Source organism: Myotis yumanensis, unplaced genomic scaffold (assembly GCF_028538775.1).
Source record: "Myotis yumanensis isolate MYYU_CA2020_CCGP unplaced genomic scaffold, mMyoYum1.0.hap1 SCAF_3, whole genome shotgun sequence".
NCBI lineage: Eukaryota > Metazoa > Chordata > Mammalia > Chiroptera > Vespertilionidae > Myotis > Myotis yumanensis.
In genome coordinates, this window is record NW_027223754.1 from 14,825,157 (window position 1) to 14,841,239 (window position 16,083).

Genomic DNA, 16,083 nt, shown 5'->3' on the forward strand with positions numbered 1-16,083 from the left:
GTAGTTGGTCAGCATTCCTCAAACTAATAGAAAAACAAACAAGTAGATAAAAGGCTTTCATGCTCAGATATGAATGAAAAATGTTTAGTTAAATAAAGCTATATAACTTTATTTACTTCATGAGTTCTCCAAGCTTTCAGTATGAAAGTAGACATTACAATGTTTCAGTAAAGAATTATGGAAAGTAAATTGCACAGGAAACAGAACTTCACAAATTTATTTGATTATTCATTTTTCTCAAGTCAAGCCTATTAACATCTCAAATTTTAAAAAATCCCTATTACATCCTCAAATACCAATTAGAGGAATGCTAAAGTAGGGCCACGTGTGCACTTGAAAAAAAAATTTATGAGTAAAGTAGAACACATAGCAGCATCTCTTGCCAATGATGTGTTTCCTCATCCTGTGATTTCCAGGGACCCAATGAATGTGTTTGCATCTGTCATTCCTGTTCTCTTTCGCCACCTTATTTTTTCGCACCAGCTCACACCCATATAAAGACCTAGAACTGGCTGAAATGAAAAAACTAACAAGAAATCTAAATGCCTTTCCTTCCCGAGCCCTAAATTTTAATCATATTCGCTTGTTCCCAAAAGTCATTTGCATATGGGTTTTTTTTTTCTCTCTGTGACCAAACTGGAAACTCTGCTACTGGGTTCCTAGCCAGATTGTCAAGCAGTCAGTATATCTCGTGATCACCATGTACTTAACATTTATTAGGCGCTTTGAGAGGGCAAAAGCATAAGAAGACGTTATTCCTAAACTGAGTTTCTCTGTAACAAGAGCAGAAATTGTGCAATGCTCAAGACAAAGGCATATAATTTAAAGGTTTATTTAAAGGTCAAATTTATTTCTGACCCCAAGAAGCTCCCAAACTTTTTTAAGAAAATAGACAAAAATGACTAAGAGAACAGGGCCTGTGAGGGCAGTGGGAAAGAATTGTTTCATTCTGGGAGAAGAGGAAATAAGAAAGGAGTCAGAGGGAATGACTAATAAATTAGGCCCTGGAGAATGAATATGGCATTTCCACATGAAGTAGGAAAAGGGGTGAATTCTGAGCTGAAGAGTAGCACAGATTTCAAGCTAACAGAGACAGAAGCATACTGAGAATGATTTGTTTAATCTTTACAGATGCTAAGAAAATCCAATTCTATAGTATTAGGTGTGGAATTACGTTGCATTCAGGAGAATGGCGATGCACGTTGGAAGAAAGGAGAAATGGGTGGAGACTACAGTGATCCTCCGGAGTGGAGCCCGCTGTCCTTGTATGGGACGCCTCAAGGATAGGACAGAACAGTCCAGTGTTGGGACAGGGCCCTAAGGGCCAGAAACTGACCAAGAGCTGTGAGAAAACCTTGATGGGAGGGCCAACGTTTGGGGGAAGCAGCAGGATACCTAGGACCTTCCCTATAAAGGAAGGCATTTAATTGGGTGGACAAGGGGAGGAGTTGGGAGCTACTCACCACATTTGCACAGTCGTGAAAGAATAACGCAAGGCGTGTGGAATCAAAGCAAAGAGCAAGAAGTCCTAAAGTACCAATGAAAGTTAGGGTCCCATCTGCATCAGACAAAAGTCAGGGGAATGAATACTTAAAAGTGACAGGTATAGGCTAACACTGGACAAATCTAAGGACAACCTATGATACTACAAGAAACCGACAATAGGGCCTCAATGTAAGTAACTGCAGGGGGAATTGAAGGAAATCCTAGGGGAACAGGCAGGTGTAGGCAATTTTCAAAGAGAAGGAAAGAAATATACAGACTCGGGCAATATTAGTACAGGAGTCCCTGTAAGATACTAAGTACATGGAAAAACAGTGGGACACAGATCTCAGAGGAGAAGGCTGATTTTTAGACCTACCTTGTCCTTGCTAAGAAGTGTCTCCCAGGCCTCCATTGTCCTATCTGTTTAAAGAGAGAGATACTCTGATTCGTCTCATTTTCTCCTTCAAGCTTTAAGTTCTATGATCCTCAAAACCAAGATGGCACAGAGTGAGAGAAAAGCAGGCAAAGAGACTGAGATTGAGATTCATTTGAATACAGAGAGCGTGTCAGAAGAATTTTATTTGAGATATAAAAAGAAAATACTTATTATGATATAGAAGTTAAGTATTCAGATAACTAAAAAAGACTGGCATGCAATTACCACTGCAGTTGATGCTAATAAAAACCCTGCACATCTGTATAGCAACATATAATTGAAAAAACACTATTGAGACTCAGAAAATAAGAGAGAAGTAGTTGGTTGAATATCTACAACTTGACAGTTAATGTTAAATGCTTATTTACATAATAGCTATAATTTCTTTATTAAAAATTGACTGTTGCTTAACAGTAACTTGGAGTATTAAGCATAGACAGCTACTCTATTTGTACACAGTCAAATTGAACTATTCAAAAAAGGGGGGAGAAATAGTTTTTAAGGGACTGTAGGATGTTTTTGCTTTATGTACATTCAACTACCATCAGTTTGAACATGGTGATGTGACATTTTGCTACAAAATGGTATAATAATGATTGTGACCCAATACTTCAAAAATTTCAGCAAAATGCAGCAGTTTTATTCACCAGGAGGATTCGTCATTCCCCATGTCCCCTTCTGCCCAGGCACAGCCCCTCTTTCCAGTATATGAGCGCGTGATTGAGAGAGTGAATCACTGTCTACTGTACATTAATCTCAAAATGTCAGACTGTTCGTGCTGCTGGTATCCTTCCCACCGCTGCTTGTTTGTTTCCTGCATTTTCCTCTTTGGCTGAATGAAAATACTCCGTCCTGTGAACTCTGAGAGCAAGATGTGCCATTCTCTTGACCCCCTACACGGCTCCGTCAACATTGATTTGAAACAAACCCTCTAGGGCTGTCTGTGTTCCTGGCAGCGTTTCAATACTAACATGTGGTTAATTTTTTAGAGGGTTTTTCTTCCCCTTCCTGTGCTCAAGAGGAGCCGGGGAGTTTGTGGGAAACAGCAGCTTGATTCGCGCATCTGTGGCGCTCGCATGTTTCCCTTGGAGATAATGACCCTTTCTTCCCAAGGCTCGTTCTTCTGCGGCACGTTGTGTTCTAGAAACTCCGAAGGAGGAGCGTGTCCTAAAATCTTCGAGGGCTTTCCAACAATATTCTTAGACGTGGCATGGGAGGGAGTTCGTGGAATTCTCACAACTCGCTCCCTCACAAAATTTAGCAATGAATGCATATGTGTTATATTTATGGCCGCTTATACTCAGTATGCATTGGCCATTATGTTAGTCAATGCACAAGTTGCTTGTTATAAGTACTTGCTCACAGCAGGTCAGTTCGATCAAGTAGCTGATTTCTGCCCAAGAGAACAAAAAATATCGTAAGGCAAATAATAGAGAACTGACTTTTTTAACCATTACTGTTAAGTTTTTTCCAGGTACGACAATAAGTAATTTTATTCAGTTCTAACTTCCATAGTTCATAGAAACTGTGTGATGGAAGTATTGCTATTTTCAATGACATAAGGAACTGTCACCTTAAAAGTCCTACTAATGGAATAAAGACATTTCTTAGGAACATTTTATTTACTTCCTATTGTCTTAGTTATAGTAAAATTTACATTGGGTTCTATTTTGATGAACAAAGAACAGAATCTTAAAAATAAGGAAATCGTAATTCCTATTTTTCCCCTTGGTTGGACTCTCTACATCTGTATTGGATCAACACTCTCAATCCACAAGGAGACATTTAGCATAAAACCGTCCAGTCCTTCCTTTAACTTACTCTCAGTAGAAGAGCATGTCCTTCCAATTATTGTATCAATAATGGTGACAGGTTTACTGGAAGATCCATGCTTTTTCATGTATTTGGCTTTTTGTCATCAGCAAACATCTGTTGTTGAATAAAATTTGAATACAATTTCATTACATTGAGTAATGACACACACCAAAGCAGAAATTGTGTGGAAATACCATTTCTGGTTAAATAGTCCCAGAATGCTTCAAGAGTGTCTTGCAACTTGACATATATAAAAATATGTCATCATGGATGCTTTATGTTAGGACTCAACCGCTGGCCACCAAGAACAGTGAGGTGAAACCTTATTGACCTAGCAGAGGACCCTCCTTATCGGCTTCTAGAACATCTCTACTTCTGCAAGTCACTTAAATGGCATATCTAGGTTCACCTTGAGGTAGACAGAGGAAATATTGCATCACCAGAGACCCCATACAGAAGTGACCCTGTCCAGGCATAGGGACTGCGAAGAGGGTAAAAAGGTTGCATTTTCTTTTCCCACTTTCGATATATTTTTCAAAGACATCATTATTTTCCTTGTAAAAATAGCATAAGGAAGATCTGAAAAAGGGGAGTTGGTGGGTGAAGAGAAAAAGTGGAAAGATAATATTCATGGTAAGCTCAGGGGACAAGGCAAACCAATACAGTTCAATCTAATACAACAAATCTTTAGGTATGTTGAGTGTATATCTTTCATTGTGCTTTGCACAACACTTTAGCCAGAGTTAGTCTCACACCACCGCTCAACTCAAGCAGAATGCAAACCTGTTGTTACCATGCTTTATGTCCTATTATATCACAGCACACCTTGCACTTCCATGCCTTCCGTCTTCCCAGTCTTACTAACTCAGTTTGTCTTCTCTATGAGTCTTACCCCATTTCACCTGAATAGAATCTCTTTTTTCCCTTTTTTTTAAATTGTTGTTCTGTTTAGTTTTGTTTGGGTTTATTTGTTTGCTTTCTTTAATAGAATTTTGTTCTAACACTAAACGCAAAGTCATTCCATTTACTTGTAGCTGTGTGCATGTCAGTCTACTAAATGTTATATAAAATTCTTGAAAGAAGAGAGGATTTGTTTGATCTCTTGTACACAACACAGTGTTATCTATATAATAGTTGCTTAATGAATATGAGGAGGGGGGAGTTTATACAACCACCTCCCAGAAACCAGGACTAAATTTGCTAATGGGTCAAGAGTAACTTAAACATTCAAAAAGAAGAGACTTACAGTAGCCAAAATACCCATCTGTCAACTAATGTATGCAGTTATCATGTGTAGTTTTCGAGGGTATATTTTAACCTTCTCTCCAGCTACCTTCTCCTTCAGTCAAAACCTAGGATGCCAACTGTTTCTTGATATTACTAATCTTAGACAATTCTGTATTAGGAAAAACACTGCATGATACTTAAGGTCCTTTCGAGCTCCAAGTTACTACTTTTTGGTCTGTTTCATTATTTTACCACAAAAATAGAATTTTATTACTAAGTACTGTTTCATCTACCTTGGGCTTCTGAGAAGAGTGATACTGTATTGTCCTAAACCCCACCTTTTGAAAACACAGAACTTTTTTTAATTATTGGTTCAACCCTCATTTTATATATATATATATATATATATATATATATTTCAAACCATAATATTTTAAGAAAACCTGAATCCCATTTTTAAATGCCATTTAACATTATTCATGTAAGCTCTCTAACTCATAAGCCTTATTGGTCACATTTTTACTTGTACTTATTGGTGTTTATATGATTGATAAGCCAAAGAATTACTACTCATTATAGGAAATCGGGGCAAATCAACTCCACAAGAGACTCACATATTATTGAATTTGGCCATTTGAATTAAAAATCATATAAACATTGGGTCCCTTTTATGATTACATAGTTTTTATGGAGAACAAGCAAGGTATATAGGTAAGGAAAATGCTTTCTTCAGTGTGCTAGATTCCCTAGGCAGAAATTTGGATTGAGTTATTACCATATTGGGAAAGAAGAAGGCATTGTTTGGTTTCCTTATGCACAAGAGAAAGGCAAACAAACAGGTCTTAATGATCTCAGGGAATTAGAGGATGAGTAACCTCAAGATTTTGGAAGCAAAAGGCTATTTTTCAAATGTCCCTTTCCCTAGAAAAGTTATACCACAAAGACGTTTTAGAGTGGTGAGTCTCGTAAGGACACAAACAATGAACCACTCTCCTGCCAGCACATTTTCTAATCAGTGCATCTGAAAGTTCTCTACAATTAAAGAGAAAAACTTCCCATTATAGCTATTCCTCCTTTTTTTTCTCTAGAAACTTTGATTTTTAGAGATTGGCAATATTATCCTGATGGTCATTAAAAATGGGGTCTTAGTAGGCAACTAATTGTGACTTAATCAAAAAATACTGTTGAGTCCTACTATGTGCATTCCTGTGCTAGGTACTTCAGTGGTTACAGAGAAGCATGGGGCCCCGTCTGTTCTCGTGTGAACTTTAAAAATTGATTAAGGAGACGATATGTGCATGAAATGCTTAATAATATAAGAGAACTACTGCTTACTAGTTATTCTTTTTTAAATTAGTAATCATTGAAAAAAGATCAATAAAAGAAATATTTATGTTAAAAGTAAATTATATACATCCTAGAATTTAATTGTCATTTATTTTTATCAATATTTTTTTAAAAAACCCAAGGATGGGTATCCTTCCAGATCTTTCTTTTGTGCTTCTGTATATATGCATAAAATATAGAAATACAGAAGTTTGCTGTGTGTGCCTGTATAGTGCTTATTTGGTACCTAAAGAGTTTCATGCTATATGCCCTGGCCCATGGCTCAGCTGTTGAGCGTCATCCAGCGCACTGAAGGTCTCCGGTTCAACTCACAGTCAGTACACAACTCAAGGTTTTGGGCTGAATCTCCAGCAGGGGGAGGCAGCCAGTTGATGTTTCTCTTTCTCTCTTCTCTCTCTCTCTCACTCTCTCTCTCTCTCTCTCTCTCTCCTTCCCTCCCTCCCTCTTACTCTGAAAAGCAATGGGAAAAAAGTCCTCATGTGAGGATAACAACAAACAAAACAAAGCAAAAAAAAGCCACAGACGTACCTCATGTGATAGTAGTGAACAAATATATAAAAATTGACTATAAACTTCTTCATCCCCAGAAGATTTAGTACAAAACATTAACACAGCGGTTCTCAACCTGTGGGTCGCAACCCCTTTGGGGTCGAATGACCCTTTCACAGGGGTCGCCTAAGACCATCGGAAAACACATATATAATTACATATTGTTTTTGTGATTAATCACTATGCTTTAATTATGTTCAATTTGTAAAAATGAAAATACAGCCTGCATATCAAATATTTACATTACAATTCATAACAGTAGCAAAATTACAGTTATGAAGTAGCAACGAAAATAATTTTATGGTTGGGGGTCACCACAACATGAGGAACTGTATTAAAGGGTCGCGGCATTAGGAAGGTTGAGAACCACTGCATTAACAACTTAAGTAAATCTGCAATTCTAAAATGATCACAAGAGCAGCCTCACATTCTTCACCATTTATTTTGTTCCTAAAAAACAAAACAAAATGGCAAGTCTTAGATTTGCCTAGGATTATAACACTGAATAAGATACTGAGAAAAGAACATTTCCATTCATTGAAGTTGTGTAACTAAACTTAAGCGGCAATTACTGTTTATTCATTCAATGAAACAACCATGTCAAAGACCTCTCTATTGGAGTGACATTGTACTTAAAACTAAGGGTTTCCTCTGACATCCTGAGGCAGGGAAGTGTGTTAAGCCAAAGGAGTATTATTACATGGGTCAAAAATAGAATTTTCCGGAAAAAGCACAGGATTCCCAGTTACATTTGAATTTCAGATCAACAACGACAACAACAAATGGTTTTGTATAAATATGTCCCAGGCAATATGGCCCCATACAATATTTTTACATATGCCCAAATTAAATATTTTTGTTTTTCTAAAATTTTAGTTTAATTGCTCCTGCTATACTTTTATTGGCAATCCTAAATGCAAATGAGAACAAGCATGGAATATTCGAGAAGCCAAAGGAAGTTCAGTTCTTTAGCAGACCATTTTCCAAAATATAGTATGGTTTATGGGAGATTACATCACATAGTAGAAGGATTTGTTATTTTGATAATTTTGTAATTTGATATGCACCAGAAAGATATGATTATCTATACAGCATTTATATATTAAAAATGCACCCTTAACTGTAAAAAGGTGAGTCTAATTAAAGAAAAATATTAAGAGATATAGAGTGGTGGTCCATAGGATAACTGACACTTGAGGAACATGGACAAGATCAGGGAGAGTGATGAGAGGAAAAACTAGGTAAGCTGACCAAAGCCAAGTCAATATAAGACATTTTTTTCTAAATTAAGTCATTTTTATAAAAAAAATAATAAATTTCACTTATGTCTTTTTTTGTTGCAAAGGAAAGACCTCATTATATTCCTGAAAACATTTTATGGAATTTTAATGTTAAATAGATATTTTTCTTATGTTTTCAAACCAGGAAAAAGTCCTGTCTCCTTTAATACCTGAACCCAAGCAGAGAACGATTGAAAGCAGGGATGGGTTATAAGGAGTCAGTGGGGAAAACGGGGACCTATGTAATACTTTCAACAATAAAGACTTTTTAAAAAGAACTACTGAGAATTGCAAACAAACAAAAGTTAAAAAAAAAAAAAACCACTGCAGGGATTTTCAGATATTGCTTTGTGTCTGTCAGTGTATTAAGTAACTCTGAATGTCAATCTCCACCTTTAGCACTTAAAGTGAAAACTGGTTTCAGAACGCATACCAGATTATTTAGGTACAAATTATATCCCAGTCCCAAAAATGGGCCTTTGAAGCCAGTGGAGGAAGATTTTCCTGGACCGAGGAATCGCTGCCCACACAATCCTCTGCCTGGTTCACACCTGCCTCTTCGGAGCATTCTTTAGCACCAGCTGCAAAAACGTCCTTTGAAACTATTCAGGAGCCTCTGTGTGCAATTTACAAAAGCCCCAGCTCAGAAACGCTCCATCGGAAGTCTAGTTGGAGTTTAAAAATCAAGCAAAGGAGAGACCTATCTTCTTCCCAGGCCTTATACATGGGAGGAGATAAATAGGGAGTGAACATAAACATTCAATATAAGGCCACCATTTACATTTCAGTTAAAAGATTCCTTGCAGCAACTTCAAATGAGGATTACTTGTCACTCTTCACCACCTAATATTAAAATGATAGTGGCACATGTTATTCATTAAAGATAATATGCGAAGATTTTGTGGTTGTACAGACTATCTCTGACAAATAGGAAATAGTTGCTGGTTTGTTTTCTTACCTCCCATTCTACATAAGTTGCAGCTTGAAATGCACCAGAATAAAAAATTAAGGCTGACTTTGTTTAACTTGCCTAGAAATTCCGACATAGGATAATTATATTAACTCTATCTTACTGTCGATTCAAATGAAAAATCTTTACTGCTTGTGAAGAAAAAAAAAGAGAGTAAATAAACTTCTGGTTCTTTAGGCAGGATATTATTTTAAGAAAGGAAAGTCTAGAATGAGGAATTTATTGTCAAATAAAATGTATAACACTAATATGAGATTTCATACTAGTCCAGCTGGCTACAGATCAAATAATTCAGAAGGAAGTTGAGCCAAGTCTTTTGCTAAAAGGTCCCTTTCTTTCACGGGGGAGCAGGGAGCATGACCAGCCCAGAATAGCCAGTAAGATGCCTATGGAATCAAAGACAGTGTAGGAGCCAGAACCTTGGATTATGAATCAGGAAGTCTTAGTTCTATTCCTGGCCTAGCCTTTAATTTATTACGGCTGTCTCTGATGCCACAACTCATTGACAAGCAGAACATTCAGGCAATGCTGTATTTGCTCAGCCAAATATCTGGGTGTTTTACTGAATTTTTTTTTTTTTTTTTTGCTTTTCTTCCAAATGCTTAGATTAGGAAAACAGAGCCTGTAGGCCTCTCGGGGAGGCACCCCCCTTCACTGGTCTTCATATCTGCCCAGTCTGTAAAATACCTGGTCATTTGCATCGCCTCACCACCCCCCAATTGTGCTGTGTTCTGTATTGTTCAATAAAGAGCATCTGAAGAAAGAGGCGGGTTGGAATTCTCTTCCCCCAATGCAAGGAAAGAAGGGGAGTATAGGCCCCTGGTTCAGAGGCTTCCTGGAGAGAACGACCCCCTAAAAGCCCGGTATATCTCTCCCCCAGATGCCAGGTGATCAAAGTGGCTTCACTGCCCATGGACCCAATAGCTGTTGAAATAAATAAGGAGCATCTTTCAAATTTCTCAATGAGCACCAGGTGGCTTAGCCATATTAGGTTTTGATAACAAATCAAATTGAACAGAAGTCTCTCTCCTGATTTGACTAAGTAGCCACTGACTTGTGTCTGAAAGAGATTTTTTTCCCATGGTAGCTGCATATATTATCTATACCTTGACAACAGCTGGTTACATTCTTGAGACAACAGGATGTTTCTGTTCTTAGCAGGACGCAGGCACATATTGGGAAAAGGGGGCATAGATCATACCGTCGGCTCAAGGTCAGCTCACAGTCCACTAAACACTGTTTCTTCATTCAAAAAGCAGATTATGGCTATCCCAATAAGAATAGCCTGCCCATGTTCTAAACAGGCCCTTCATCTTAGGCTGCATTAAAAAGGGTATAGAACATGAGGCGGGGGGGGAGGGGGGGGGGGTACTTGCCTCCTCTGCCTTGGTCAGAGAACACATACAGTAATATGTTAACTCTGGGCACCAACCATTACTTGGGTCATGGACAAAATTTTTTTTTTTTTAATATATTTTATTGATTTTTTACAGAGAGGAAGGGAGAGAGATAGAGAGTTAGAAACATCGATGAGAGAGAAACATCGACCAGCTGCCTCCTGCACATCTCCCACTGGGGATGTGCCCGCAACCCAGGCACATGCCCTTGACCGGAATCGAACCCGGGACCTTTCAATCCGCAAGCCGACGCTCTATCCACTGAGCCAAACCGGTTTCGGCAGATGGACAAAATTTTATCATGTCCAGAGAACAGTTGACAAAACTAGTGAAAATTTGGAAGCATGTTATATGTGAAATAATGAAAAGAACTGAAGATGATCCACCTAGAAAAGGTAAAAGTGGGCATAACTTAGTTCTTCAAATAATTGAAAGGCTATTTCAGGGAATAGACACTGTCTATGCTATCTAGTTCTGCAGGAAGGATCTGGGGAGTTAGAGGAAGGCAGAATTAGACTTTGTAACACTCCTAAAGATTGTAACTGTACAAATACGAAATAGGTAGCTTCCTAGAGAATGATATATAGCACATAGATGGCCAATAAACATGTCTTGGATAATTGTTAAGTAAAGACCTGGACTAGATGTTTTAAAGGTTTTTTGCAATTGATTGGACCACCCTATACAAAGTGAGACACTACCCCCAAAGTTACTGTGTATCTCGTTACCCTTTTTATTTTCTTCATATATTTGTCTTGTTTGAGAATGTGTTAATTTTCATTGTTCATCTTCTCATGGTTGACTATAACATTCAGGAAAGCAGCGATTTTATACTTGTTATTCACTGATGAATATTGTATCCCTTTAATAGTGGTTAGATACAGCTATGACTGCAGGAGAGAAGGAAGGAAAGATGGAAGGGAAAATAATTTGGCATTTTGGCCTTGATTTAAGGGGGTTAAGTTACTGAAATACTGAAAAGGTTGTTAATAGGCAGCTTCACTTCTTAAGAAGTTAGTTTCTCTTCATGGACGGGAATGACAGCATGCAATGAAAAGTTCCACTGTAGAAGTGAATGTAGCCAAAATCTGCAAGTGCACATTTCTGTTTTCAGGCATAAGCTATTTACTGGAGCTCAGCCATGGACGTATGAAAGGTTAGCACCTTGAAAACTATTAATACTTGAGCTTTAAAAACAAGAACAATAGTATTTATCCAAAGCATCTGATTTATAGTCAACTCTATTTCATGAAGTTTTATGGACGTGTATGTAACATGTGCTACTGACCTGTGTACTTGACACTTCAGGCTGAATGTAATGACTGGTGATGAAGAAGCATCATGAAGGAAAGGGAAAAACAATAGGCTATTTCTCTAAAGAAATACTGCAGACCAGAGCTGTTTGGTTTTATTTCTTTTGGCAAATCATTTCAAATAATTGGATGGTCAGCCTATGGATTTGAAAGTGGTTTTAAGGCACAATCTCAACATCCAGTTAATTCAAAAACAAATTGTTTCTGAGACCACTGCTACAGGATATACTGCTTTATCCAACATTAATTTAGTAGCTGGAAAAATATCAAAATATATTTTCTAAGGCTTTGGGAGGTGTTATTTCACTGGCTCCTATTGACTTCATTATTCTTATCCCCGAAAACATCTTGCATGGGCAGTGTGGGTAATTAGACTCTATGTGTGCCAGGTAGAAAAATGTAACTTTTGTGCTTGAAGATGTTACAACTGGGAAGCAAAAAGACAATCACACAAAAACTGTGACTAAAGAGATGCAAAGAACAATACCTTGTCAGACTACTTTGGTTTTAAAGGAAAGGAATTACACAAGCAAACACATTGAAGGAATAATTAAGGGGACTTTGAGTCTTCTATTCAGTCAGAGTTTTCCATTTTCTGGATTATCAAGAAGAGAATTAAACTGAATAATCTATTCTTAATTTATTCTCAAAATTTATGTCTTTGACATTAATCTGTTAACGAAGCACAAGTTTAGCTTAATCATTAATTAAGTTAATACATAGATAAGCACAAATAACTTATATATATATTAACTTAATTAATGATTCGTTAACCAACTTAATCTAGGAAATCAATTCTTTAACATCTTAAAGATAATTCTTTATAACATTAACAATCTGCTCTAGTTGTTTGAGGTACAGAGACACCTATAGAATTAGATTAATCCATGAAATTGCCCTAGTCCTTATTCTTTTATGGTTCTTCCTAACAGTGGCTTGGGAATGTAGGAAGATTAAAAGAAAAAAGTCAAAAAACAAACTAAAAGATCTGATTCAGATAGTCAGCTCAGTCATGCCACTAGTAATGCCGTCACCTAAGCAAAGGCTCCAACCTGTTCCCTTATACCCACGCCCTTTAGGCTTCTGTTGTGATTTCTTTCCCTTTGAGGTTGCCACTGGTGGACCTTTCCAAGCTGATTTCACCTAGGTAGATATCTCAGACAGAGGAGAAGATGGCAACATGAGTCACAAATGATAATTTCCCTCAAAGGGTTCTCCCTGAGTCCATTGCATCCCTCAATAGAATCTTACTACGCTTTTCCTGATCTTTTTTCCCCCCAATACTCTACCCAACCCTGATACCTTACACAACACACAAGGAATTTGGAAGATTTCTAATATTAGTTGATTTGAACATCCAAGAATAGTAAGCAGTCATGCCCAAATAACTCTAGTAAATAAGAAGCTTTAGCTATTTCTATAAGCAACAGTATTTTCATTAATATATGTCTATATTATAGACAATTTAGAATGAGTAACCAACATAATTTACAAAAATATATATGATTGTGTGGGCTTTTTTCAAAAGTTTGTGAGTAGGAAAGAAGATTGCTAAAAAATATTGACAATAAAAGCTTGAAGCAACACTAGGAAAATGGCCCCATGCAAAAAAAAAACAACAAAAACCAAAAACTTGTTCTCTGCCCAAACTGAAAACCTGCCTCATTTGATTTGGTTCCTATTTTTTTCCTATACTCAGAAGTAGCCTTCCAAAAATATTCTCTAATGTGTCTCCTTAAATGTCTAACCACAAATAATTTAGTAGTATGTTACAATGGATTTGTCCTAGACAAGAGAAGTATAACTTTTCCTAAGAATAATTCATTGGAAAGTCGTACGTATGTATCAGTGCTCATTGATGTTGTACTTCCTTTTCACTGTGCCTTGATCCGAAGGGTATGCATTTAATATTCATGTCAAATGCTTTCTTGGCAGTTGGTTAGTATCTTCCCAATGAAGAGACCATTGATGGTGCAGAACAGAACTTCTCTTTCCCCTTAAGTAGAAGACTGCCTATTATTCAGTGTCCTTTTTGTCACATGGAAGAACAGGGCACTGCTTATTCTTTCCAAGAAATGGCCTTTTAGATTCATAACAACATGTTCTGTTCCTCAGGAAATAAAAGAAGATCGAGACAGGGCGCGGCTTGACTCCATGGTGCTGCTAATAATGAAACTGGACCAACTTGACCAGGACATTGAGAACGCTCTCAGCACCAGCTCCTCTACATCCAGCACACCAACCAACCTGCGGCGGCACGTCCCTGTGAGCCTTCCACTTTCTACTTCCGTTCCCATGAGCATGCTATCGCTTTACTTCATGCAGTCCCTCTTACAAATGAAACATCTTTGATGGCAGCATCTACCCACATGCGACCCTAAACATGTTCCATAAAACTCACTCAAATACTTCTGTGTTTCATGCAGTCATAAGAGAAGGGTGTGATTCAAAAGAAAATGGTTATTATTAGTTAGAGAGAAAGAGGTTCACTCTGGGAAATTATGCCTCCTAAGTGATTAAATCCTCTTCATATGGTTGTTTCCCTAATTATCAGTATTCAATGATATGCTATAAACACAATTAGCAATGTTATGTCTATCTTATTTAGTATTTTATTTCCAGTGCCTACAAATTTATATTTCATGTAGAAGATTATAAATATTTGCTGCATGGATGAGTGGGTGGATGGGTGGGTGGGTGGATGGGTGGATGGGTGGATGGGTGGATGGGTGGATGGGTGGATGGGTGGAGAGACCCATCCAGAATACTACAAGAAAGAATTTAGATCAATTTGAAAATACTCTAAAACTAACTCAGTGAATACAATAAGTAGGACAGAGGTGATAATTTTGTTCTACTGTGTATGAATTTTATATAAGATGTACACTCCTAAGAGATTTTGACACTCAAAATTTGAAAGACACAGATTCTGGACTGACTATACACTTTTCATATTTAATATTAGTTCCATATTAAATGGCTTATATTTTGGAAATTAGCAAATGTGATGGTAAATGTATTTATAATTAAGCCATGCATTCCTTTTCAATTAATCTGTTATTTTCATTATGCAATAATGAACACATTAAGTCAAAAAATTATGCATTTACCTAAGAGAAAAGGGACAGACAATCCTATATATAAATTTGAGCACCTTTCAAAATAGAACTGTTCTATATCAAATCTTTTCATTAGTATACAGTAGTTCTACAGTTGATTCTGTGGTTATTCAAGACTCATTCTGACTGTGGGACAGAATATTTCAAAGTCAATAAACAAAATAAGTTTAGTATTATTTTAGTATATACTGGATATTATTATAAGTTTTTGACATATATTAACATATTATTCCTCACAACATTTTTCAAGTGAGTTAAAAGCAAGGAGAAGTTAGTAATTATATGTATCAGAGATGGAATACAAACCCAGCCAGTCTTAATCCAGAGCCATGTCATGTGACCACTACACCACACTGTTTGCTCTAGCTGACTATAATGGAAATCTAATAGCTTGAACAAAAAAAAAATAATTAAAAGTGAATATGAAATTAAATACTTCGACCAGAAAGCCAGTAGAAATGGCATTTTTATTTTTGCCTATAACCTCTGGATAATTTTTTCATATCCTTCAGGATTCATCTCAAATATTTTCTTTACAGTGAAGTCTTCCCTAAATCTCCTCTGTCTTCCCAGACATCCATTATTTCATCCCTGGTGGAAATACAATGAAAGCAATCTGAAGACCAATAAGAAGGGATGTTTAAACTTGTTTACATATGAAGGGTATATAGAAGTATCATACTCATGTTCATAAATATTTTTAAAGCCAGACATAACCATATTTTTCAATCGGAGGTCCTTAATTCTTAGTACTTCTTTGCTATTAATGTAGGCATAGAACACATTTTCTCTTTTTAAATTGTCTGGTGTGAATTGTTCATCTCTTACTATCTCTTTATTCTCTCCACTTTTCCCTCTACATTAAACTTTCCTCAATCCCCAAATATGTAGGAGAAAACCCACAGCTCATATTTCTGCTAAATACAACTCCATTTTGTTGTCTTCATGTCAGAGAATAACATAGCCCTTATCTGTTAGACATGTTCCTTTGTTGAATAGTAAAGACAAAAAAAACAGGAGCAAATGTGGGTGATGATTTTGGAATTTGCCTATCTCTATATCTTCTACCTCTCTTTAAAATATAAATTGGATTTTGTATTATATGTCATAGAATATCACTACCATTGCCTAACAAGGGCTCATTC

The 16,083-nt window shown here is 36.9% G+C and overlaps 1 protein-coding gene across 3 annotated transcripts in view; it reads left to right on the forward strand.

Annotated features, from left to right (window-relative positions):
- The window catches only part of DLC1 (DLC1 Rho GTPase activating protein), a 368,479-nt gene that overhangs the window by 73,229 nt on the left and 279,167 nt on the right, over positions 1–16,083 (forward strand). For all 3 annotated transcript variants that reach the window (XM_070408308.1, XM_070408300.1, XM_070408301.1), the window contains exon 3: positions 13,935–14,084. In XM_070408308.1, the coding sequence (XP_070264409.1) occupies positions 13,935–14,084 (150 nt within the window). The remainder of the gene's footprint in view (positions 1–13,934; positions 14,085–16,083) is intronic.